The following is a 25,691-nucleotide window of genomic DNA, read 5'->3' on the forward strand; positions in this document are numbered from 1 at the left end:
AGATGGGCAAAGTGTTGATCAGGTAGATAGAGATGTCAGACATATAGACAGGCCGCTGAAGACATATTTGGGATGATTGGTACACTCTGTATTGGGATGACATCATATTTTATCAGCACTGAGGTATGTTATCCCTGAGAGCTCTGGGACTCAAACAGTACCTAAGAACATGGCCCAGCTGTGAGTTAATTGTCAGCTTTTTCCCCTATAAAGACTGTTTCAGGGAGTATGTTTCCTCTCCACCTCCATCTCAGTATACCACTACCAGTTAAAATGGTGTAACCCTCTGTCTTCTCCTTATTAATTTTCTTGCAGGAGACATTTGCCCTGGATCTTGGGCCTCCTTGGACTGTGATTATAACCTGTGGTGCCACAGGCCAGGAGCAGGGCTAGGATGGCATCCCATCTCCATGGGCACATACCCCTTATACGTAGTATGACTTTGATTTCCCACAGGACACCATTTCTCCTAAGGGATTAATACATTGTTTTACAAATGCTGACAGTGCTTATTACAAAGGGACACACAGACATAGATGTTGGAGAATAAGGCCAGATATAAAATGTGAAGAAGTGACAAAGGCAATTATGGGTCACTCGCAGTCTGATAACTAGGGAATTGTTTACAGCTGGGTCAGGACATGTGATGTATCTGTGCTGGAAAGCAGTGGAAAACACTCATCATGTGCCAGAAAGCACTGGGAAGCATTGAAACACTGTTGTAAATATGCATGGTCATCTTGATTGGGGGACAAGAATAAAGGTGACACAGCAGGAAAAGGCAGGACTTGATGGCAGCATGGCGAAAGACAATATAAAGCCCAAGCATCATTGTACAGTGTAGGTTTTTGGTTGGTTGGTTGGTTGGTGGTGGATGTGTAGCTTTGGAGATTTCAAATCTGTATTTATTGCAACTGAAAGATTAAAGAGCCTCTTTATAGATAAGCTTGCTTAAGCATGCTTTTATCAGCATCAGAGGGAAGGTGGAGATTCCTGAACAGTCAGACAGTCCAAGTCACTTGGCGATTACCTCCTGAGTGCTTTTGACAAAAGGCTATGCACTCACATTCCAACAACAGATGTATCTATGTTAGAGAGGCAGGGAACCTCTCTGCAAATTTGATAAGTATGCCCCCAATTCTGTAATCCAAGTCATTGATAAAGATGTTGAATAACACTGGCCCCAGGACAGAACCCTATAGGAACCCACTGGTCACTTCTTTCCAGGATGAAAAGAAGCCATTGTTGAGCACCCTTTAGGTTCGGCCGGACAACCAATTACAAATCCATCTAACAGTTACCTTGTCTAGACCACATTTTACAAGCTTGCAGAGATTATATTTGCTATTGCACCTTAAGCAGGGAAATGTCTTAAGCCTACCAATCTTGCAGACAGATGCTCCCAAAGAGAAATCAGCATCAGAATGATGCCTTTTCATAGCAAAACAAATCAAATAACAACTAAGTTTGAGGAGACTTTTGTAGAACAGCTATGAGGTATAATATGTGCAGGGCAATACCACCTTCTGAAGGAAGGAATTGAAACATAAAAGGTGATCACAACATTTTGAAAAAAGATGGATCAGAGTTCCTAACAGCCTTTTGTGAGGTGGCTCACAAATCTCTCACCTGAGTAGGTGCTGGAGTTTTCCATTCCATCCAAGTCCTGCAAATCTTGTACCCATGGCTCTATCCCTTCTTCTAGCTGCATGATCAGTTCAGGTTTGGGAACTGGAATGTCTTCATAGGAAAGAAGAGAACAAAGAATAATAAGATATGTAGTCAATTTGCTAAATTCATTCTATGCACCTCCAAGAAAATCAAAGGTATGAAGGGAGAGAAAGCCCTACAAATTTCTTTCAGAACATGATAGGTCATCCAAATCTGTCAGGAGTGGGAATACAGAATAATTCTCACACATTGAGGAAAAAGACAGACATTAACACACACAATGTAAAACTATTTCCTGCCAAACTGCAGATGGTGGGTTAGGTGATATGAAAGATGAACACTGTTCCAGAGAAATGTGATAATCCTCCCCTTTCCCAACACTGCACTCCATACCCAAACAGACACATGACTTGAGGAATCATGAAAGAAGTCCCTAAAGAGCGGGTACAATGAGTGAGGGCCAAAGGGAGAGGCGGTACAAGACTGGATGGAAAATAATTTCTCCAATTCAACCCCACAATTTTCCACTTTATCCATGAAAAGGGGAAGATGTATGAGGGATCATTCCCTCAGATTTCCTGCCCTAAGATTTCTTCGATCACAGACAATGGTTATGAGAAAGTATTCAGGACAGTGGATCATGATATTTTTGGCAAGACTAAAAAGAAACTTACTGATGAAATCAACACATTATTAAACAATAATGAACATATAATACAACAAAATGTATACCTACAACTCCAACATCATCATTTTCTTTCTTTCTCCTGTATGTTTTTGCCTGATCAAGAAGGCAGTGGAAAGTCACCTAAAGCTTGCCTCATATATTTTGTGCATTTGTGTTGGCAAATAAAGGTATTGCTGTTTTGTCGATTTTGTACATGATTGTACAATAACGAACATTGTAATTTCTAAAAAAACAAATATGGACAGGCGGACACCAAGAGTTCAGAAAGCTACCAAATGGATAAGCCAGGCTTTTTTACCCAAAGCAGAAACATTTGCATAGTTCTCCATCATGACCTCTTTGTACAACGCTCTCTGATCTGGGCCCAGCAAGGCTCCCTGGCCCTTCGTGAAATACACAGCCACATCTTCAAAACTCACTGGCCGCTGTAAGAAAAGAAAGAGGACATCTTAGCCTCGAGAATGATAGATATACATCCGCCCCACACCCACAGATTCATAGCCCTCTGCAATCTGACACATCATATTTTACTCTGGCAAAACTAAAAAGAAACCCACAGGAAAGTGAGATTATCCCGTTCACTTCGTTTTCAAGTGAATCGCTTTTAGACTACAGATTAAGTACGCAGGTATTAGAATTTATAAGAAACAATGATCCTACTGTGATTCAGCCTGAACTGCTCTTTTGGAATCTTTTTCTGTGATTAAGGAGATCGACCAATAGCGAGCCACAGTTTTTCCACAGAGCCCTACTACTAGCAGAGGACCGCTTCAGGTGACCCACATGCGAGAAAAGAGGTTTGCCCTGTGAGGGGCATGGCTTCTGCAGCTGGACTAGCGAGGTGGAAAAGAGAAGACGTAGGGGGGCCCAAGCATCCCAACACTAGGTTGGGGATGTTGAGCCCTCCTGAAAAATCTGGAAAATATACAACACCAAGATTTCTATGTTGTTGAGCATACTTAATATCAACTGGAAGAGTACTAAATGATCAATCACTTAAAAAAAAACCAATCACCTTATTTATTATCCCACTCTTTTCCACAGGGAACTGGGATGCCAAATGGCCAAGATAGCTTAATATTAACACGTTATCCTTTTAGCACTCCTAGGAATAATAAAGACTTTGTTGTTGCTGCTGCGTGCTTTCATTTCCATCTTACGGCAACCCTAAAACCCTATCATGGTGTTTCTTGGCAAGATTTATTTAGGGGAGTTCTTTGCATTCCTCTGAGACTGAGAGAGTGTGACTTGCCTCAAGATCACCTAGTGTTTTTCAACAGCCAAGGGGAACAAACTCTGGTCTCTGGAGTCGGTCCAATGCTCCAACCATGCACAATGCTGGCTCCTACCATTTATCCTATGACATGTACTTCAGAGTACGTTACACTAACTATATGATGAACACATCTAAGTAGATACTGTGCTATAATAGACTTCATATTTACGATATTTATGGATAGGAAAAGAAATTGTCGTCTTCTGCACAGTAGGCAAAATAATTTTAGCAATCTGCCAGCCAATGGTGAAATCTGCCCCAACTCTGCCACCATCTTAACAACTATTCTAGGATTGTTCAAGAGACATGTTCTTGTATATCTTGCAACATGGAGGAGAAGACAAAATTTCCATCCTTTGTCTTGGGCTCACCCATCTATCGATCTGGCAGGCCGCTCCTCTATAGCAACTTGTGATGTTAGGCTTTTGTTAAATGTTGTGTTTACTGGAGAAATCATGGTATGTTATATAGTACAGGTAATATGGTAAATATCTGTGGGAGGAGATGACATATGGGATGTTGGGAGTGACGTAGTGAAGCAGATGTTGGAAGGGATGCTTAAAACGTGAGGTGGAAATTGGAGCGTCAGAGCTGAGAGATAGGAGGGTCAAAGTGAGGAATATATGGAGAGATGTGAGATTGTTCATTAGGGTCTGACAGGTTTTAGAGGTTTTACGTTAAGTCATTTTTAAGTGTATTGAACTTGTTTTTAAAAAATTAATTTTGTATTACACACTTGTGCCTCTGAGAACACTACCAAAAAGTTACTGGAATGCTTGAGTTCGACACCCAGTGCCTCTGGGTGGCAGAAGTTATTCAAAGACAGTGGTGTCCCAGGGTGAGATTCTAATGATAAGGTCCCACATGGCCATGAGGGTATTTAGAGATGCCCTATTTCATGCCATTGTGGTGGGACAGGACGGTGGTCTCATATTTGGTGGGACAGATGGAAATCCCACACAGAGCTCACTGACACAAGCTACTACACAAACTGTTAGACCATTCATGAGAGGTAGTCAAAGAAAAACACTGAAATGGGACCATGAGTATTGGATCTGCAGATCAAAGAAGGGGGGAGATCTATAGCTGCCATGCTGGTTTGTAGGCTTGCTATACCAGATGGAGCTTTTATTCTGATTTGATGCCATTGTGGTGGGATAGGAGGAGATCCTCACATTTGGTGGGACAGGTGGAAGTCCTCACACATCTCGCAGAATGCAATTTGTGTTGATCATCACTGATAGTCTGTGAGACCGTTCATGGCAGGTAAGTTCAGAAAACATAATGAATGGACTGTGTGAGTATTGGATGCTGCAGATCAAGAAGAAAGGAGGAGGATCTATAACTTGTTGTGCCTGGTTTGTAGGCTTGCTAGACCAGATAGAGCTTTATTTTGATCCAAGAGAAGGAAGGAAGGAAGGGGAAAAGGAAAGGAAAACAGAAGGCAGGCAGGCAGGCAGGGAAAGGAAGGTGCAATTTGGCGCTTCAGACTGCCAAACTAAAGCTGCTTTGGTTCTCTTTGGAAGTATGCTATTTAAATGATGCATGGGTCCTAAGAGTCCAGAGGTCACACCAAAGCCACACTCCATTCTGAGCATTCAGAATGTAGCTTTGGTGCAGCTTCCAGATTCTTAGGAGCATGCCATCATTTAAACAGTGTTACCTCCCAAGAGACCCGAAGCAGCTTTATTTTGGCAGTCTGTAACTAGGCTTTGTTTCCTTTCACAAGTTCTGCCTCTTATCCATCCTATCTACCTCCTTATAAGCCTCTGGAGGACTTCCTACCTGGCTTGGCTCTGCTCCAGCCTGTTTTCTTATCCTGGAAGAACGACACAATTTTGGCATAGACTCAGACACTGTTCTTCTCTGTCTGTAGGAAAACGAAGAGAGAAATATTTCAGAAAATACCCAAAACCCTAGGGCAGAGAAACCGTTGCTTTTCCCTCGATTGTCATAATAGGAGGGACACATGTTTGTAGTGTGATAATATGATTTAAATATTATTTTAATCATTGCACTAACATTGAATAAACCTAGGGGAGTTAGATAAATAACACAACAACCACATTTATTTATATCCCCACTTTTTACCCAAAACTGGGGACTCAGGGCATCTTATAATATTAAAATCCAGTTATTTAAATAAAACAACTTAAAAGAATCCTAATCAGGTTATTGTGAAAGCAATCATTCTTTCCTTGTTTTTCAGATGCAGAAAATTACTGTGAATTGTTGTTTGTATTGTCCTTGGCCTTGCATTGGAGGCGGAGACGCCACTATCCACAATGCTGCAGCTTTTTCGAAAGCTCACCGCCAAACGAATCTTGCAGAGAAACGACAACGCAGAAAGAACTGCAACCCGGAAACATCACACAGGGACTTTCCGCTGTGCTTTCTGCAAACCGGACCTGTTTATCATGGATTGGCCTTTTTAGTCAGCAATGCGCTTGTACAAAGCGCGGGATGAGTCCTTCCTGAATCTTCGTTCCACGAAGCACAAGCCAGAGAGCGAGAGAGACAAAAATAAAAGGAGGAGAAGAAGAGACAATAACCCGCAAGATCTCAACACCTAATCTCTAGGAAAAGCTGCTTTACGCTGAGTCCAACCACTGGTCCAAAAGCATGGATTAAGCTGTAGTGGGCTATCCTAGGTTTTTAAGGGGGTGTCCTTTCACTGCCAATTACAATTCCAGAATTCCATAGCACTGAGCCATAATACTTAGGCCTGTTACATACGCCAAAATAAAGCTGCTTCGGGTCTCTTTGGAGGTATGCTATTTAAATGATGCATGGGTCCCAAGATCTGGAGCTCGTGCCAACGCCACACTCCATTCCTATAAGCACTGGAGTGCAGCTTTGGTGCAGCTTCTGGATTCTTAGGATCATTTAAATAGCATACCTCCAAAGGACCCGAAGCAGCTTTGTTTTGGCAGTCTGTGTAACAGACCATAAAGCCTTATAAACTGCATGATTTCTGCAGTGTAGATTAGCCCCGTTTTGTTTGTTTTTTCAAACCACGTCGAAAAACTCTTGGGAGAATAGAAACTACTCATCCGCTGAAATAACTACACTGGTGTCATATGTCCTTGGGTGCATCTACACTGTAGAAATATAAAATTTGACACCACTTTTAACTGCCGTGGCTCCATCCTACCAAATCCTGGGGTTCGTGTCTATGAGAATTCGAGCACTTTTTAGCAGAGAAGGCTAAGGGACCTCGTAAAAAACACAAATCCACAAATTTCATAGGCTGGAGCTACCACTTGGAGTCAAAGTGCATTACAGTTTCCCCCCTTATCCCCGGATTCTTTATCCACAGACTGAAGCATCCAAGGTTTGAAAATATTAAGCTTCAAAAGGCCAAAGCTTGATTTTGCCTTTTATACAAGAGCACTGCTTTACTGTATTTCATGGGACTGGCACTTGAGCATCCACCCATTTGTTATCCAAAGGGTCCTGGAACCAAAGCCCAGACCATACAAGGACCCCACTGTATTTCTACACTGCGTTAGACTTACCCCAGGTCTGTTTTAACATTATCATCATCAGTATATTTTATATGCAATTCTTATATCCGCTTTCCCCCCAAAAACCGGGATCAGAGTGGCTATGGGACTCCAGGGCAACGATGGCAAATCACACTCAGATGCTCGCACTTCCCTAATGTTTTATCTGCGATCCTTCTGTTACTGCGTTCCCGTTACCTGTTAGCTTCTTTGTTACTGGGGAAGAAGACCACAGAGCAGAGGAGATGGGTGCATCTGCTGCACTGTAGAAAACAATGCAGGTTTTAGCACCCACTTTAAAACTGCCATGGCTCACCTTATTGAATCCTGGGATTTGAAGTTTTTTGCGAGGCATCATCACCAGCACTCTCTGTCAAAGGTGGCTCAGGATCTTGGCAAAACCATAATCCCGAGATGCCCTAAAATGGAGCCTGCAGTTTTAAAGTGGTGTCAAACTGCATTGTTTCTGCAGTGTGGATGCACCCCTCGAGTCTTCTCCTAGTTTAAAAGGTCTTGGCCTCATCTGCACGCCGCAGCAATAAACCCAGATTGAGACTGCTTTCAGCTGCCCTGGCTCAATGGCTATAGGGACTCTGGGGATCTGATCGTTTGGTGAGACATTTAGCCTTTCTGTCCATAGAGCTCTGGTGCCCACAGCAAACTACAGTTCCCGGATTCCATAGCATGCGGCCAGGCAGTTTACAGGGGTTTCAAACCGGTTATTTCTGCAGTGTGGAGCAGTGAGGGGGAATTCCAGCAACCCCAAGCAAAGGGCCATCCCCTTCTTGCCACCTAGCCCTGGGAAACCCTCTCTGGGGGACCCTGCAAGCCTTCACCTGGGAACGTCTGAATGGAGAAGGAGCTCCCGGGTTCCTGCAGCCTCTTCCTGCTCTTCCCTTCTTCCAGCAAACACACCAAATTCCCTGCTTCTGCGTGGAACTCTGATTTCCCCCACTTCAGCCAATCACTGGCGTCCTTACGTCCCAGGCTCCCCTCCTTCAGCCAATCGGATCAGGGATGTTTTTAAAAACCCAGCTGGGGAAAGCCCAGGGGCTTCTGGGAATTGTCGCCTCACGGCCTCCTTTTCTCCTGCTCCAACATCCCTCCCTCCCAGTGTTTTCATGGGAGACTTTCCATCCAGAGCAGTAGGAGTAAAGGAGAAAGAGGGTTTGACAGGAGTAGGAAGAAAGATAGCAAAAATATTGGTTCCTCCTTATTCCTCTCATTATATGTCCCATGCAAATATCCAAAAAACCAATGTTATAACTTCCCCAGTGCAATATCATAACATTTCTATGTTTATTGAGGAGTGAAAATAGGAGTAACAGTAAGGGAAAAAACCCCTTACGCTCAAAGTAGGACAAGGAGTAACCCCAAAACCTCCACTACTCCCTAGGCCTGAACTGCAATCCACTTGCTGCTTTCTCTTTTCCTTTCCCTTTTTAGTTGCACAAAGGTATCAGTTAGAGGCCCCAAAACTGTACTCTTTTAAAGACTTTTGGGACTTCAGCTCCCAGGCATCCCAGGCTATTGGCCAAGATGGCTGAGGCTTCTGGGAGCTGAAGTTCCACCGTCTCTTAAGGACCCAGATCCGATGTGGACCGCCTAAGTTTACACGGCTCATTTTTTAACAGCACTGATTCCGACTTCTATCCTCAATTCTTTTGGTCCTCAGTCCCAGAGCCCTCAGCCCCTTGGCTTGCGAATCTTGGGAGCTGAAGCCCCACACACCTGGAAGACCAAAGTTTGAGAATCCATGATTTCACGAGTATGCTTAAGAAGCATGAATTTGCATTTATGGTCCATTTTAAATAATTTTTTTAAAGTGTTTGCCTAGAGCCGCATGTGATCTGTCTTAATTGTTTGGCAATGTAATTCTACTTTATTGACTCTTTTTGTATTTTTAATTATATTGTGGTTTTCATGTTGTAAGCCGCCCCTGCAGTCCACAGTCCTGGGAAAAAAAGGGAGAGGCGGGATCCATATAATAATAATCGTAATAACATAACATAAGGAAAAGAAATGAAGCAGCAAATGGATTGCAGTTCCGAGCCTAGGGAGTAGTGGAGGTTTTTGGGGTTACTCCTTGTCCTACTGTGAAGTAAGGTGTTTTTCCCCTTACTGTTACTCACTTTTACTCCCTCAATAAAAACTAGAATATGTTATTTATTGCAACTGGGGGGAAGTAATAACCATTGGTTTTGGATATTTGCATGTACAATATAATGAGAGAATAGGAGGAGGAACCACATATGTTTTGTACTCTTCTCCTACTCCTGTCAAACCCTCTTTCTCCTTTACTCCTACTCCTACTCTCTGCTGGAAAGTCTCCCATGAAAACTACTGGGAGGGAGGGATGTTGGAGCAGGAGAAAATGGCGAGGCCGTGAGGCTACAATTCCCAGAAGCCCCGGGCTTCCCCCAGCTGGTTTTTAACATCCTGATCCCTGATTGGCTGAAGGAGGGGGAGCCTGGACGTAAGGACGCCAGTGATTGGTGAGGTGGGGAAATCGAGTTCCAGCAGAAGCAGGGAATTGAGTGTGTTGCTGGAAGAAGGGGGAAGAGCAGGAAAGAGGCTGCCAGGAACCCGGGAGTCTTCTCCATTCAGACGTTCCCACGGGTGAAGGGCTGCAGGGTCCCCAGAGGAGGGTTTCCCAGGGCTAGGTGCAAGAAGGGGATGGCCCCTTTGCTTGGGGTTGTTGAATTCCCCCTCCACTGCATCCACACTGCAGAAAATAAACCGGTTGAAACCCTTTAACTCGACCTGGCTCCATGCTATGGATCCTGGGAACTGTAGTTTGTTGTGGCACCAGACTCTCTGGACAGAGCACGGCTAAATGTCTCACCAAACTACAGCTCCCCAGAGTCCTATAGCATTGAGCCAGGGCAGCGAAAGCAGTCTCAATCTGGGTTATTTCTGCAGTGGCAGATGAGGCCAAGACCCTTTTAAAACACGGAGAAGACTCAGGGGTGCATCCACACTGCCAGAAACAATGCAGTTTGACACCACTTTAAAACTGCCATGGCTCCCATTTTCGGGCATCCGGGATTTGTGGTTTGCCAAGATCCTTAGCCGCCTTTGACAGAGAGTGCTGGTGCTGATGCCTCGCAAAAAACCTACAAATCCCAGGATCAATAAGGTGGAGCCATGGCAGTTTAAAGTTGTGCTAAACCTGCATTGTTTCTACAGTGCAGATGCACCATCTCTCTGCTCTGTGGTCTTCCCTCCCCAGTAACAAGAAGCTAACAGGTAACTGGAACCAGTAACAGAATGGATGCTGCGGAATACATAATGGAAGTGCGATCAATCTGTAGGTGATTTGCCCTCTTGCCCTGAGTCCCAATAGCCCCTCTGAGTCCCGGTTTTGGGGGGAGGGAAGCTGGATATAATAGCAAATAACATATAATGATGATGATATGTTTAAAAACAGGACCCGGGGTAAGTCTACAGCAGTTGTAGAAATACAGTGGGTCCTTGGGATCGGCTGGCTTTGGTTCCAGGGACCCCTTTGGATAACAAAATGTGTGGATGCTCAGTGCGTCCCATGAAATACAGTAAGCAGTGTTCTTGTATAAAATGGCAAAATCAAGCTTTTGCCTTTTGAAGCTTACAATCTTTCAAACCTTGGATGCTTCAGTCTGTGGTAAAGAATCCGTGGATAAGGAGGGACAACTGTAATGCACTTTGACTCCAAGTGTAAGCTCCAGCCTAGAAATTTGTGGATTTGTTGTTTTACGAGGTCCTTAGCCTTCTCTGCTAAAAGACTACGAACCCCAGGATTTGGTAGGATGTGGCCACGGCCAGTTAAAAGTGGTGGCAAATTTTATTATTTCTACCAGTGTAGATCGCACCCGAGGACACATGGACACCAGTGTAGTTCTTTCAGCGGATGAGTAGTAGTTTCTTCCTTCTCAGAACGTTTTTCGACATGGTTTGAAAAAAACAAAACAACCGGGGGCTCATCTACACTGCAGAAATCATGCAGTTTATATAAGGCTTTATGGTCTGTTACAGGACTGCCAAAATAAATCTGCTTCGGGTCTCTTTGGAGGATGCATGTATCCTAAGACATCCGGAAGCTGCACCCAAAGCTGCACTCCGTGCTTAGGAGAATGGAGTGTGGCTTTGGCCGACGCTTCCAGACTCTTGGGACCCATGCACTCATTTAAATAGCATACCTCCAAAGAGACCCGAAGCAGCTTTATTTTGGCAGTCTGTAACAGGGCTAAGTATTATGGCTCAGTGCTATGGAATTCTGGAATTTGTAATTTGCAGGGAAGGACACCCCCTTCAAAAACCTAGGGATAGCCCACTACCAGCTTAAGTCATGCTTTCTGGACCAGTGGATGGACTCACGCATAAAGCAGCTTTTCCTAGAAGATCCATGAATCTAGAATCATAGAGTTGGAAGAGGACCGCAAGGGCCATCCAGTCCAACCCCCTGCCATGCCAGGAAATCCAGATCAAAGCATCTTCGACCAGATGGCCATCCAGCCTCGTTTGAAGACCTTCCAAGGAGGGACTCCACTACACTCCGCGAGAGTGTGTTCCACTGTGGAACCGCCTTACTGTCAGGAAATTCCCCCTAATGTTGCGGTGGGAATCTCTTTTCCTGTAGCTGCATCCCATGCTCGTGGTCCTAGTCTCTGGAGCAGCAGAAAAACAAGTTTGCTCCCTCCCAATATGACATCCTTCAAGTCATTTAAATAGGGCTATCATATCCACCTCTAACCTTCTCTTCTCCGGCTAAACACCCCAGCTCCCTGAGTCGTCCTCAGGGCAAGGGTTTCCAGACCTTTAACCATTTTAGCGCCCCCTTTGGACACGCCCAGTTTCTCCTGTCCTTTTTGAATTGGCGCCAGAAATGGCCACAATATTCCAGGTGGGGGCCTGACCAGAGCAGAACATGTGGCACTATTACTTCCCTGGATCTAGATACGATACTTCTTGATTGCAGCCTAAATCGCATTGGCTTGTTAGCTGCCGCATCACCCTGTTGACTCATGTTTCCACTTGTGTCTCTCTTGGACTCCTAGATCCCTTTCCCATGTTGTCTCCGCACAGGCGTTCTCCATCCTATATGTGCATTTCATATTTTTCGCCCTAAGTGCAGTACACTACATTTCTCCCTGTTGAAGTTCATTCTTTAGCTCTGCCCAGCTTTCTAGTCTATTCAGGTCATTTTGGAATTTTGATCTGTTCCCTGGAGTATTAGTATTCCTCCTACTTTATTGTCATCTGCAAATTTGATAAGTATTCCCCCAATTTTTTCCCTCCAAGTCATGTATAAGAGTGTGAATAGCACTGGGCCAAGGACAGAGCCCGTGGGACCCCATGGTACTTCTCTCCAGGATGAAAAGGGCCATTGTTGAGCACCCTTTGGTTTCGGCCGGTCAACCAATTACAATCCACTTAACAGTTCCTTTGTCCTAGCCCACATTTTACAAGCTTGTTTGTGAGAATGTCATGGGGAAACCCTGTCACAAGGCCTTACTGAAATCAAGATATACTATATCCACAGCATGTCCCTTCATCTACCAAGCTGGAAATTTTATCAAAGAAAGAGATTAGTTTGTCTGGCATGATTGTTTCTCTGAACCCATGTTGACTTTTTGTGATATGGCATTGGCTTCTAGATGTCACAGACTCTCTGTTTAAGTCTGCTCCCGAATCTTTTCTAGTACTGTGTCAGGTAACTGGGACGATAATTGTTGGATCCTCTTTTTTCCCCTTTTGAAGATGGGGACAACGTTGCCCTCCGCCAGTCGGCTGGGATTTCTCTGTTTCCAGGAGTTTCAACGATTATTGCCAATGGCTCCGATATTACAGTAGCCCGTTCTTTTAATACCCTTGGATGTAGCTCATCTGGTCCTGGAGAACTTAAATTCATTTAGGTTAACAGGTATTCCTGTACTATCGTCTTTACTTATTCTGCGTGCTGAAATTCCCCATGTCTGTCCCTGCTCCATTATCCTCAGGTGGCACCCTTTGCCTTTTCTGAGAAGACTGAGGCCCAAAGAAGGTGTTGCAGTAATTCTGCCTTTTCTCTGTCTTCTGTTAGCATTTGCCATCTTCTCCCCGCAGGGGCCCTACCGCTTCCTTCTTCTTCCTTTTGCTGCGGACATATCCAAAAAGCCCCCTCTTTGTTGTTCTTAACCTCTCTAGCAAGCCTGAGTTCATTCTGTGCTTTGGCTTTTCTGACCTTTCTCTACACTGCTAGCTATTTGTTTGATTCCTCTTTGGTGATTTCCTCATTTTTCCATTTCTTAACATGTCCGTTTAAAATTTAGCTGAGCTGAAGTTCCTTAGTCATCCCATCCTGGGTTCTTGCGACATCTCCCATTTTCTTCTTCACTGGAACTGTTTTAATTTGTGCCTCTCAGTATCTCCCTTTGAGAAACTCCCACCATCTGAACTCCCTTCTCTTTAGTATTCCCTGAACCATGGGATTCGCACCCCAGTATTTCTCTAAGTTTACTGACAATCCGCTCTCCTGAAGTCTAGGATGCGTGTCTGGACTTGCCTGGCTTCCTTCTTGTATAACAAACTCCAGGAGAACATGGTCACTTCCACCTAGGATTCCACCATTTGCCACTTCATTAACCAAGTCATCCTTGGTTGGTGGGATCAGATCTAAAATAGCTGATCCCTGTTGCCTCTTCCACCTTTGGACCATGAAATGTCTCCGAGGCAAGTGAGGAATTTACTAGACCTTGGGACTCGGCCTGAGTTTTGACTTCCAACAAAATCTCAGGGTAGTTGAAGTCACCCATCACTACTACATCTCTCCTTTATAGGTGTTGAGATGCTTGCGGGTATGTCTTCCTTTCCTCCTTTATTTTTGTATATTATTTTTATTAAAACAAACACAACACAACAAATTCACATTAATTTTCTGCATCTGAAAACAAGGAAAGAAAACATTGCTTTCACAATACCTGATTAGGATTCTCTCGTATGTTATTTTTTAAATAACTGGATTTTAATATTGTAAGATGTCCTGAGTCCTACTTTGTTGGTAAAAGGTGGGATATAAATAAATGTTGTTGTTGTTAACTCCCCTAGATTATTCAGAGGTTAATGCAATGATTAAAAAATCTTTATACAATACTGTCATACTACACAACAAGTGTCCTTCCTCCTATTATGGACATCTGCTGAGAAAAGCACCCAACAACAGCTCTCTGCCCCTGGAGTTTTGAGGAGTTTCTATTCTGAAATGTTCCTTTTCCTTTGTCTTCAGACGAGAAGAGCTATGTCTGAGTCTCAAACCGAAATTGCGTCGTTCTTCCAGTAAAGAAACAGGCTGCAGCCAAGCCAAGCCAGGTGGAAGTCCTCCAGAGGTATAGGGAGGGGGATAGAGATGGATAAAGAAGCAGAACTTTGAAAGAAACAGAAGAGAACAAATTGCACCTTTCCCTTCCTTCCGTCCTCCGTCCGTCCGTCGTCCGTCCCTTCCCTCCCTCTCCTACTCTTGGATCAAAATAAAAGCTCTATCTGGTCTAGCAAGCCTACAAACCAGGCATAACACGTTATAGCTTCCTTTTCTCTTGATCTGCAGTGTCCAATAATCCACAGGTCCATTTATTGTTGTTGGTTTTTACTCACTTGCCATGAATGGTTCACGAGACTGTCTAGGATGATCAACACAAATTGTATCTGTGAGATGTGTGAGGACTTCCACCTGCCCACCAAATGTGGGATCTCCTGCCTTGTCCGACCACAATGGCATGAAATCAAAATAAAAGCTCCTCTGGTATAGCAGCCTACAAACCAGGCATGACGTTATAGATCGCCCCCCTTCTGATCTGCAACACCCATACTCAGGGGTCGCATTTCGTTGACTTACCTCTCATGAATGGTTTCACAGTTTGTGTAGTAGCACATCACAGCTCAAATATGGGGACTTGTAAATGCCGCTCCCATGGTTCCTGTGTGAGGTTTATTCATCTAATCTTACCCTTGGACACACTGTCTTTGAATTAACTTCTGCACCAGAGGCACTGGGTTGTCTGAACTCAAGCATTCCAGTAACTTTTGGTGTGTTCTCAGAGGCAAGTGTGTAATACAAAAAGTAATTTTTTAAAACAAGTGGTTCAAACCTAGACTTAAAAACGTACTTACGTAAAACCTCTCAAAACCTGTCGCACCTAAGGAACAATCTCACATCTCTCCATATAAAATTCTCCTCACTTTGACCCGTCCTATCTCTCATGCGCGGACTCTAATCCAATGTCCCACCTCACCTTTTAAGCATCCTCCAACATTCTGCCTTCACTAGTCACTCCCAACATCCCATACTGTCATCTCCTCCCAACAGATCATTTACCATATTACCTGTACTATATAACATACCATGATTTCTCCAGTAAACACAACATTTTAACAAAAGTCCGTAACATCACAAGTTGCTATTGAGGAGCTGGCCTGCCAGATCGATAGATGGGTGAGCCCAAGACAAAGGATGGAAATTTTGTCTTCTCCTCCATGTTGCAAGATATACAAGAACATGTCTCTTGAACAATCCTAGAATAGTTGTTAAGATGGTGGCAGGGTTGGGGCAGGATTTCACCATTGGCTGGCAGATGGTTAATTATTTTGCCTACTTGCAGAAGAAGACAAATTTCTTTTCCTATCCATTAAATATCCTTAAATATGAAGTCTATTATAGCACAGTATCTACTTAGATGTGTCATCCATATAGTTAGTGTAACTTACTCTGAAGTACATGTACATAGGATAAATGGTAGGAGCCAGCATTGTGCAATGGTTGGAGCATTGGACCACGACTCCAGAGACCAGAGTTTGTATCCTCACTTGGCTGTTGAAAAACACTAGGTGATCTTGAGCAAGTCACACTCTCTCAGTCTCAGAGGAATGCAAAGAAACTCCTCCTAAATAAATCTTGACAAGAAACACCATGATAGGGTTTTAGGGTTGCCGTAAGATGGAAATGAAAGCACGCAGCAGCAACAACAAAGTCTTTATTATTCCTAGGAGTGCTAAAAGGCATTAACTGTTTTAATATTAAGCTATCTTGCCATTTGGCATCCCATTCCTGTGGAAAAGATGGGATATAAATAAGGTGATTGGTTATTTTTTTAAGTGATTGATCATTTAGTACTCTTCCAGTTGATAATTAAGTATGCTCAACAACATAGAAATCTTGGTGTTTATATTTTGCCAGATTTTTCAGGAGGGCTCAACATCCCCAACCTAGTGTTGGGGATGCTTGGGCCCCCCTACATCTTCTCTTTTCCACCTCGCTAGTCCAGCTGCAGAAGCCATGCCCCTCACAGGGCAAACCTCTTTTCTGCATGTGGGTCACCTGAAGCTGTCTCTGCTAGTAGTAGGGCTCTGTGGAAAAACTGTGGCTCGCTATTGGTCGATCTCCTTAATCACAGAAAAAGATTCCATAAAGAGCAGTTCAGGCTAGAATCACAGTAGGATCATTGTTTCTTATAAATTCTAATACCTGCGTACTTAATCTGCAGTCTAAAGCGATTCACTTGAAAAAGAAGTGAACTGGATAATCTCACTTTCCTGTGGAATAATCTTTTTAGTTTTGCTAGAAAAAAATGTGGTGTGTCAAGTTGCAGAGGGCTACAAATCTGTGGGTGTGGGGTGGAAGTGTATCTATCATTCTCGAGGCTAAGATGGCCTCTTTCTTGTCTTACAGGGACCAATGAGTTTTGAAGATGTGGCTGTGTATTTCACGGAGGACCAGGGAGCCTTGCTGGGCCCAGATCAGAGAGCGTTGTACAAAGAGGTCATGATGGAGAACTATGCAAATGTTTCTGCTTTGGGTAAGGAGCCTGGCTACTCATTTGGTAGCTTTCTGGAAGTCATGGTGTCCTCCTGTCCATGAATGTGTTTTAGTACAATAATGTACTAAATCCACAAAACAGCAACACCTTTATTGGCCGACAAAAATGCACAAAATACATGATGCAAGCTTTCAGTGGTTTTCCACTGGCTTCTTCATCAGGCAAAGGTATTAAAAATCATACAGGAGAAAAAAAATGATGTTGGAGTTCTAGGTATACATTTTGTTATATTTGTGTTATATGTTCATTATTGTTTAATAACATGTTGATTTCATCAGCAAGCTGTCCTGAATACCTTCTCATAACCGTTGTCTGGGATGGAAGGAATTGGAGGGCAGGAAATCTGAGGGAATGATCCCTCATGCATCTTCCCCATTTCATGGATAAAGTGGAGAATTGTGGGGGGTATTGGAGAAATTGTTTTCTATCCAGTATGTACCTCCTCTCCCTTTGGTCCTCTCTCATTGTCCTAGCTCTTTAGGGACTTCTTCCAGGATTCCCCAAGTAATGTGTCTGTTTGGGTATGGAGTACAGGGTTTGGAAATTATCACATCTCTCTGGAACGTTGGCGGGATACAAACTGCCGCCGGTTAGTCTGCAGGGGAGCCGGAGCCTCCACATGGCGCGGCTCCCGTGCAGACAGAAAAAGAAGCTCCAAAATGGAGCTTCTTTTTCAGTCGCGTTTGCGACGTAGCGAGGCGCCAGGGGCGCACTCGCTACGTCACAAGGGACGCGACGCGTACGGACGCTCAGCGTCCGATACGCAAAGATGGCGCTGGCCCTGTAGAAGGGCCGGCGCCATCTTGTACGGACGGAGTCCGTATTAGGCACAGGGGCGTCTATAAGAGACGCCCCTTTTTTTAAAATAGGACGTCCTCCGGACGTCCCAAATGCCGGTGCAGAAAGCACCAATGTTTATCTTCCATATTACATATCCCACCATCTTTAGTTTGGCATGAAATAGTTTCACATTGTGCATGTTTATGTCTGTCTCTTTCCACAGTGTGTGAGAATTACTCTATATACACACTCTCGACAGAGTAAATGAAATCTCTTTTGAGGTGGAGCCAGCTCTCCAAATCATCTCACACAGCCTGAGAGCTGCAGTTATACTTGAAATTGCCTCTTTGATTTTAGTTGCCTGTGTGTGTGTGTGTGTGTGAGAGAGAGAGAGAGAGAGAGAGAGAGAGATTTGTGAGCATGCGCTCTTGGGTGTCTGCATATGTGAATTAATGGATGTGAATAATTTATTTAGACCTACTTGCGTTTTGCCATGAGGACTACCCACTACTGAAATGTGGTCTCCAAAGGTTCACTCCTGAAAATACAGTCCATTAAAAAAATACCTGATGCCTATCCACATGGAATTGGAATGGGTGGAAGATGCTGTTCTTACTCTGGAGCTAAAATCTTTGCACTCTAAAATCTTTACACACTCACTTCTTGTTTGCTTGTGACTGGCCAGGAATCTCCCAGGGAGATGTTTAACTCTTCAGAGACTTGAACTCAGATCTCCCAAGACCAGCATTCAAACCTGTTTGCCTTCTGTCTTTCACATGCCCATTACATGGCCAGTGAGGGGGCCTCCAACAGGAATGGAGAACATGTAGTCTTCCTAATGTTGCAGGACATCAATGTCCATCAGCCAAAGTCCGTTATCCCATGGTCAGCTGTGATGAAAGTTGTCATTTCACAACATCTGAAGAACTGCAGGTGGCCTACATTTTCCTTTCCTTTCCATCTTATTTCCTCTGGAAATAATTTTGTGAATATTGGTACTATGTCTCAAATGAAGCTTCAGGCAAAGATTTCTTACACACTGGAGCTGATTAAAATTAAGAATGTTTATGCTGATCACCTTTAAGAAAACTTCAGCAGAGATTATGTTAACTGGATATTCAGAATCTCCTCCTAACCAGAGTTTTAATGAGCTTTTATATTCTGAAAGAAATTCCGTGGGGCTTCCTCTCCCTCCGCACCCAAAGTTTTCTTGGAGGTGCATAGAATGAATTTAGCAAATTGACTATGTATCTTATTATTCTTTTCTCTTTTATTTCCTAAGAAGACATGCCAGTCCCCAAACCTGAACTGATCACTCAGCTGGAAGAAGGGGAAAAGCCATGGGTACAAGATTTGCAGGACTTGGATGGAATGAAGAACTCCAGCACCTACTCAGGTGAGAGATTTGGGTGAACCACTTCACAAAAGGCTGTTAGGAACTCTGATCCTTCCTTTTTCAGAATGTTGGGATCACCTTTTATATTTCACTTCCTTCCTTCAGAAGGCAGTATTGTGCTGCACATACTATACCTCATAGCTGTTTCTACAAGAGTCTCCTCAATTGTTATTATATATATATATTTGCTATTAAAAAGCATCTTTCTGCTGCTGACTTCTCTTTTGGGGGCATCTGTCTGCAAGGCTGGTAGGCTCAAGACATTTTCCTGCCTATGGTGGAACAGCAAATATAATCTCTGCAAATTAAGAACTACAGTTGTCCCTCCAGATTCACAGATTTGATTATTTGCGAATCCCTAGCTGTGCACTTGTATACTCCTCCCTTTCCATCCTCCCAGGCTTTTTCCCTGTGAGTGAGGGAAAAGGTGAGGGTGCAAACGCGCAGCAAAGGACTTGCAAATCATTGAGCTTCCTGAAGCCTTGGACTGAAGGAGGAAGCGGCAGGTGTGCCCTCCTTCCTTCCCTCCCAAGGTTTGAGAGGGGTCCCTGGACTTCTCTCAGGCCTTGGCAGAGAAGGGGGATGTGGCCCAAGCGCACTGTTCCCTTGCTTCCCAATGTCTGAGACAGGTCCCCGGACCGCTCTCCGGCCTCGAGACGGAAGTGGACGCTGCCAAAGTGCCCTGTTCCCTTGCTTCCCATGGTCTGAGAGAGGTCCCCGGGTTTCTCTCATGCCTTGAGATGGAAGGGGACGCAGCCAAAGCACCCTCCTTCCTTCCTCCCCAAGGCCTGAGAGAGGTCCCTGGATGCCTGTCAAGCCTTCGGAGGGAAGGAAGAAGCCGTTAGCATGCACTCCCATGCCCTTCCAGCACCTCAAAGAACATTCTAGAGCTGTTTGAGGTTTTGGAGGAGGAATGGGCATGTGTGCATGAGCGTGCAAACACATGCTAGTCTCTGCCCATTATTCGCAAATTTTTCATATTAGGGAGGATCCTCTGCCCCTAACCCCAGCGAATCCGGAGGGAAGCTTGTAGTAACCAAAGCTGGTCAGAATACAGAACCTTTAAAAATCAGTTTGGTAATGATGGTCATTAGAAGTGAGGAAACAAATTCATTTTCTGTTAAAAATTAGGAGAGGTGGTGGAATTAGTTATGTTTCCTGGCAATTAGTTATGGTAACTTTGCATAAAAGTTCCTCTCACCTCCAGGCTATAGGAATGCACCCTGGTGCTCTCAAGGTGCATTGTGTAACTAGCGAAGGAAAAAAGCCAGCATAAGGATCTAAGTGGAATTTATGCTAGGCCAAATTCCTGTTGGTGCACTGGGCTAGCATCTGCATTATTTTCCAAGGTCAATAACACAGTAGTGGTGAGGGTAGGCAGACATAATCTAGAGGCTCTGAGCAGACTATGCCTTACTATTCCCTTTACGGATGCCACCATGTTTGACAGTGAGGACAGCAACATTTTAGAAAAAGTTTCTGCTTTATTTTTTTGAGAAGCTGGATAGAAGAGTGCTGAATTATTAATTCCATGGTTTTGTGATATTTGGGCATTTGTGCTCCCAAATCATGAAGAAAACTCAAATCCCTCCCTGCACTAGTACCCTAGAATGCTATACTGCACCCAAATACAACCATTTTTCTCTGTGGTTCCACACAATGACCAAAGGAAGTGTTGTGTTGTCACTTCTTGTGCCATTTTGAAATGGACTCCAGAAAACAGGTGTTTTGGTTTGAATAATAGAATCATAGAGTTGGAACAGACCACAAGGGCCATCCAGTCCAACCCCCTGCCGTGCAGGAACGCTCAGTCAAAGCATCTCTGACAGATGGCCATCCAAAAGCATCTCCGACAGATGGCCATCCAGCCTCTGTTTAAAGACCTCCAAGGAGAGAGACTACATCACCTCCGAGTGTGTTCCACTGTTGAACAGCCCTTACTGTGAGGAAGTTCCTCCTAATGTTGAGGTGCCTGCAGCTGGGTCAAGGGGTGACTGACACCCTATACACACAGTTACTCATCCCTGTACTGGCTTCTTCTCTTTCAAAGTGAATAGGAAACTCACATCAACATGTTCATTACATAATTACAAAAGAAGGAAACTGCTGCCTGAGATGTGTATGGTACCCAGTCTTCATGAAGCTGATCCACACAGGTGCAAGAAGAATTTCAGTGAAAAAGAAAGAACTTAGCTGACTGGATCAAGGCTCCCCATAATATTTTGGCTAGCAAACTGATTTAATGTGGAATAGATGAGAACACGGTGAGATGGATCCATAATGGGTTGAAAAACTGTACTCAAGGTGTCACCATCAGTGGGTATACTTCAGACCAGAAAGAGGTCTGGAGTGCCTCAGGATTCTGTCCCAGGGTCATAACTCTTCAACCTTTTTATCAGTGACTTAGATGATGGGGTGGATGGAGCCCTTTATCAAGCTTGCAGATGATGCAGAACCGAAAGAGATGTCTAACACAATGGAAGATAGGAAGAGATTTTAAAAGGACCTAGAAAAACTAGAAAATTGGGCAGAAATTAATCAAACATAATTCAATAGAGTCAAATGCAAAATTCTATATTTGGGCCACAAAAACAGCTATGGAGAGCTATAGGATGAGGGATATATGGTTCAGAAAGAGTATGTGGAAAAAGGACCTGGGAACATAACCCAGCACTATGATGCTGTAGAAAAGAAAGTGAATACTATTTTACCCTGCATTAATAGAAGCATAGTTTCCAAGTTAAGAGAAGTCATAGTCTCAATGACCCATGAGGCCTCTTCCAAATCTATGATTCTATAATGAAGAGAGAGAAATAAGGATTGGACGTGAGTGTTTTCCACGTCCATTTCCACACCTGCACCTGTAATAGTGCATTGTAATAATGACTATTTTGTTAACAATTTAGCCTGTATAGTAGGAAAGGAGAAATGAATTAGTAAATAACTAGTTGGATTTAATTTGTTTTCCTTGGGCACTGAAGTGGTTCATGTTTTGTCCCATGGGGCACAAAATATCAAAAGTGTCTTTCCCCCCACCCCCCTCTGGTAGTGGAAATACAACTCCCAGAAACAAAATCATGAGAAATATGTTGCCTTTCCACAAGGCTCGAAATCATCTGCCTCTCACTTTATAATGTGTGTGTGTGAGTATGCAGTCACGGTAGCTAATATGGAACTATTTCTCTCCTACTGCAAATCTCTTGCTGGATTCTTTGTTCAGTTACTGATTTCATTTCTTTTAATTCTGAATTCTCTTATCAGTGTGTCCTTCTTTCCTTCATTCTTACCTTTGACCCTTTTTGCCCAGATTTCACTCTTGTTACTCTACATCCTTTGGTTTTTCATTCCCCCTTGGACACAGGCTAAAATGCTCAGCTTAAATTCTTACACTCTTGGCAGCCCAATGATATCTCTCTGTTCTGATTTGTCTACATTTGTCCCATTACCATTATAATTTCTTATTGGTTGAAGATTGAATTTTTTTATTTCACCCCTTGGGCAGTCTCCCTTACTTGCCTGATCCCCCCTCCAAAGTATTCACCCCAATCCCCACCTTTCTCTTTTGCCCCATTTGAAAATGTAACATTCAAGTATAGATTATTCTCTCATTAATTCCTATTTATTTTAATATTTGCATTGCTGTATACTTTTCAAATTCTTTTTTTCTGTTTTGTATCCTCTCATGGGATGAAAACCTGATGGCCAGGATGCAGGTCCTTGCCATGTACAGGATTATTTTAATTTAAAAATTCAAACTTCAGTAGTGAACCAGAAAACCTTATTCAGAAACCAACTATGTGTCCATTAGATGTATGTTGTCAGGACTGAAAATCCAGTGTTAACACACTGTTATTTAAGCAGACAGTAATTCAGTTTTTAGTGGGTTGATAACCTCACTGGCCCATGAAATCAAACATGCTCACTTTTTCCTTTCTCCCATAGTTGCTCCTCCTTTCACCCCATACCATCTATTGTCATAGAACTGATCTAGAAACTCCTGGCACAACCAGTGCAATTCAGAAAATTAACAGATCGCTTTTTAATTGAATGTAAAACATATTTTGCTCTGCTTGGTTTTTGACTGATGGTTTTATGCCAGTTGAGTTTGTGTTTAGGGGTTATTGGGTAAAATGTGTGTGTGGATCTACATGCATCTGCATATGTGGGAATGGAATGATATTTACATCTGCCTCTTTATTTCTGAACAGCAGTGTTCATGGCCTCCTTTCTGTTCATTCTCCTCCTCCTTCCTCCTTTCTTTCTTGTCATCCAAAGTAAAACAATGATTTGCTTTGCCTCTTATCCCAGCAGGTGAATACACAGGAGAGAAATCCTATAAATGCTCGGAGTGCCAGAAATGTTTCACTCATAAAGCCCATCTCATGTCCCACAAGAAAGTCCACAGAAGAAAGAAATCTTATGAATGTGAGGAATGTGGGGAGTGTTTTCCTCAGAAAATAAATCTCGTTCGTCACCAGAAAGTCCATGAGGGAGACGACCCTTGTCAGTGTTTGGAATGTGGGAAGTTCTTCCCTTGGAAGTCAGAGCTCAAGAGGCACCAGAGAATCCACACAGGAGAGAAACCTTATAAATGCTCAGAGTGCGGAAGTAGTTTTGCCTGGAAATCCCATCTTGTGAGGCACCGGGAACGCCACACAGGAGCCAAGCCATTTAAATGTAGGGAGTGTGGGAACACTTACACTCGGAGTGAAAATCTCATTATCCATGAAAGAACACATACGGGTGAGAAACCGTATAAATGCTTGGAGTGTGGGAAGAGTTTTTTCCGAGCCGCGATCTTTGCAAGACATCAGATGCACCACACAGGAGAGAAATCATATCGCTGCTTACAGTGCGGAAAATATTTTGCACATGGTCATAGCCTATCAGAGCACAAGAGACTGAGACATAAGAAGAAGAACCAGGAGGAGAGTGGAAAGTGATTTGCATCTTCTTCATCCTTGACAAGCCACAAAAGCATCCATGTTGGACAGGACTTTATCTCTACAGAATATATCAAGAATCATGTAGCTGCAATAATTCTGCTTGATTAAGAGAGAAACTTCAGCATAAATCAGAACCATGAATGGAGATTTTCACTCATTGCTGGATATAGCTACTTAAAAGTGAATGCAGCAGGAACTCAGCAACATGATAAAGCTTAAAGCTGGTGAAATCTCATTAACTTTACCAATACTGGAGGTACAGCAGCCAAGGCATTGGTCCTTAGTTTGAAGCTCTAGTGTCAATTGCCACACTAAAAACTCACATTGGCCTGTTACAGACAGGCCAAAATAAAGCTGCTTCGAGTCACTTTGGAGGTATGATATTTCAATGATGCATGAGTCCTAAGAGTCCAAAAGCCACACCAAAGCTGCACTCAAGTCCTTAGGAATGGAGTGTGGCTTTGGTGCAGCTTTTGGACTCTTAGGACTCATGCATTGAAATATCATACCTCCAAAGTGACTCGAAGCAGCTTTATTTTGACCTGTCTGTAACAGGCCATTGACTCGCAAATGAGAATAGAGCGACTTGCAAAATAAGAAATCAGAATTCAGGTGGTGGAGGAACATATGGGGTTATGAGATTTGTAGGAGGTTATGTTTGATATTTTAACTGAATTATAACCAGAGCTGTAGTTGGAGAAGACTTACATGGCAGCTTACAAAATATCTACATTCAGACCTGGGAAGTAGGGAAGCTCTGTGATGTTATAGTTAAACTTAAAACTGAAATCCAAGCAGAATGCCATTTTTAAGCACTTAATAACAAAGATTATCTGGTTTATATTGAACAAGAGGGTCAACATTATTCAACATTATTAAAGTATTAGTTTTTTTAGTTTTACTTTATTTTCTTGCTTTAGAGTATAGTTGGTCCTTCTTATACACGGTTTTTTTATACTGTATACTGTACAGATTCAAGCATCCACAGTTTGAGAATGTTCCAAAAAAGTATAATTTTCAAATATCAGACCTTGATTTTCCATTTTTTATAAGGGACACAATTTTGCTATATCATTTTATTTAATGAGCATCAACGGATTTTGTTATCCACGGGGGATTGTGGAACCAAACCCCAGTGTATAACAAGGGTCCACTGTACTATAAAACTGCCCAGCTGTAGACAAGAATCTTGCTCAACAGAAATCCAGATCAAAATCAATTTTATATGCTCTCTCTGTAGAATTACATGAAATGTTTTGAGTTTGGAAATAAACATTCAGATTTTTTAGTCGACTCTGTTTGGGAGATGGTTATTTTCATGAAAGATCATTAAAGAGTGGCAATCAATTGAAAAAAATAATTTGCCACAGTTTGGATAGAAATTTGATGTTGGATGTAGCTAATCGACTCGTACGTAATATTTGTTTTAAAATAATATTTATGTTTTAATTAACTAAGGTCCAAAACACACTGCAGGAATAATCCACTGTAGTTTTGTGAGACATTCAGCCTTTTCTGTCAGAGAGATCTGGTGCCACACTAAACTATATTTCCCAGGATTCCCTAGGAATGAGCCAGAGCAGTTAAAGCTGTCTCAAGCT

The 25,691-nt window shown here is 43.1% G+C and overlaps 2 protein-coding genes across 9 annotated transcripts in view; one reads left to right on the forward strand and one right to left on the reverse strand.

Annotated features, from left to right (window-relative positions):
- Positions 1–25,691, reverse strand: part of LOC121921062 (serine/arginine repetitive matrix protein 2-like) — a 148,693-nt gene that overhangs the window by 11,277 nt on the left and 111,725 nt on the right. For 3 of the 4 annotated variants that reach the window (XM_042448537.1, XM_042448535.1, XM_042448536.1), the window contains exons 3-4: positions 2,658–2,784; positions 1,630–1,740 (exon numbers count right to left, since the gene is read on the reverse strand). In XM_042448537.1, the coding sequence (XP_042304471.1) occupies positions 1,630–1,740; positions 2,658–2,784 (238 nt within the window). Of the gene's footprint in view, positions 1–1,629; positions 1,741–2,657; positions 2,785–5,420; positions 5,550–25,691 lie in introns of those variants that run through there. The other variant, XM_042448538.1, reaches the window with a different exon arrangement.
- On the forward strand, positions 9,705–24,411 carry LOC121921073 (zinc finger protein 436-like). Of its 5 annotated transcripts, none has more exons than XM_042448558.1 (4): positions 9,705–9,755; positions 16,818–16,947; positions 19,031–19,144; positions 23,453–24,411. In XM_042448558.1, the coding sequence occupies exons 2-4, from the start codon at positions 16,827–16,829 to the stop codon at positions 24,085–24,087; spliced, it is 870 nt and encodes a 289-aa protein (XP_042304492.1). In that variant the 5' UTR covers positions 9,705–9,755; positions 16,818–16,826; the 3' UTR covers positions 24,088–24,411. The 5 variants fall into 5 exon arrangements, with proteins under 5 accessions (XP_042304492.1, XP_042304491.1, XP_042304493.1 ...); XM_042448557.1 differs by lacking the exon at positions 9,705–9,755 and adding an exon at positions 14,387–14,467 and having other exon boundaries at positions 16,821–16,947; XM_042448559.1 differs by lacking the exon at positions 9,705–9,755 and adding an exon at positions 14,387–14,467 and having other exon boundaries at positions 16,821–16,947; positions 23,456–24,411.

This window comes from Sceloporus undulatus, chromosome 2 (genome assembly GCF_019175285.1).
Source record: "Sceloporus undulatus isolate JIND9_A2432 ecotype Alabama chromosome 2, SceUnd_v1.1, whole genome shotgun sequence".
Classification (NCBI taxonomy): Eukaryota; Metazoa; Chordata; class Lepidosauria; order Squamata; family Phrynosomatidae; genus Sceloporus; species Sceloporus undulatus.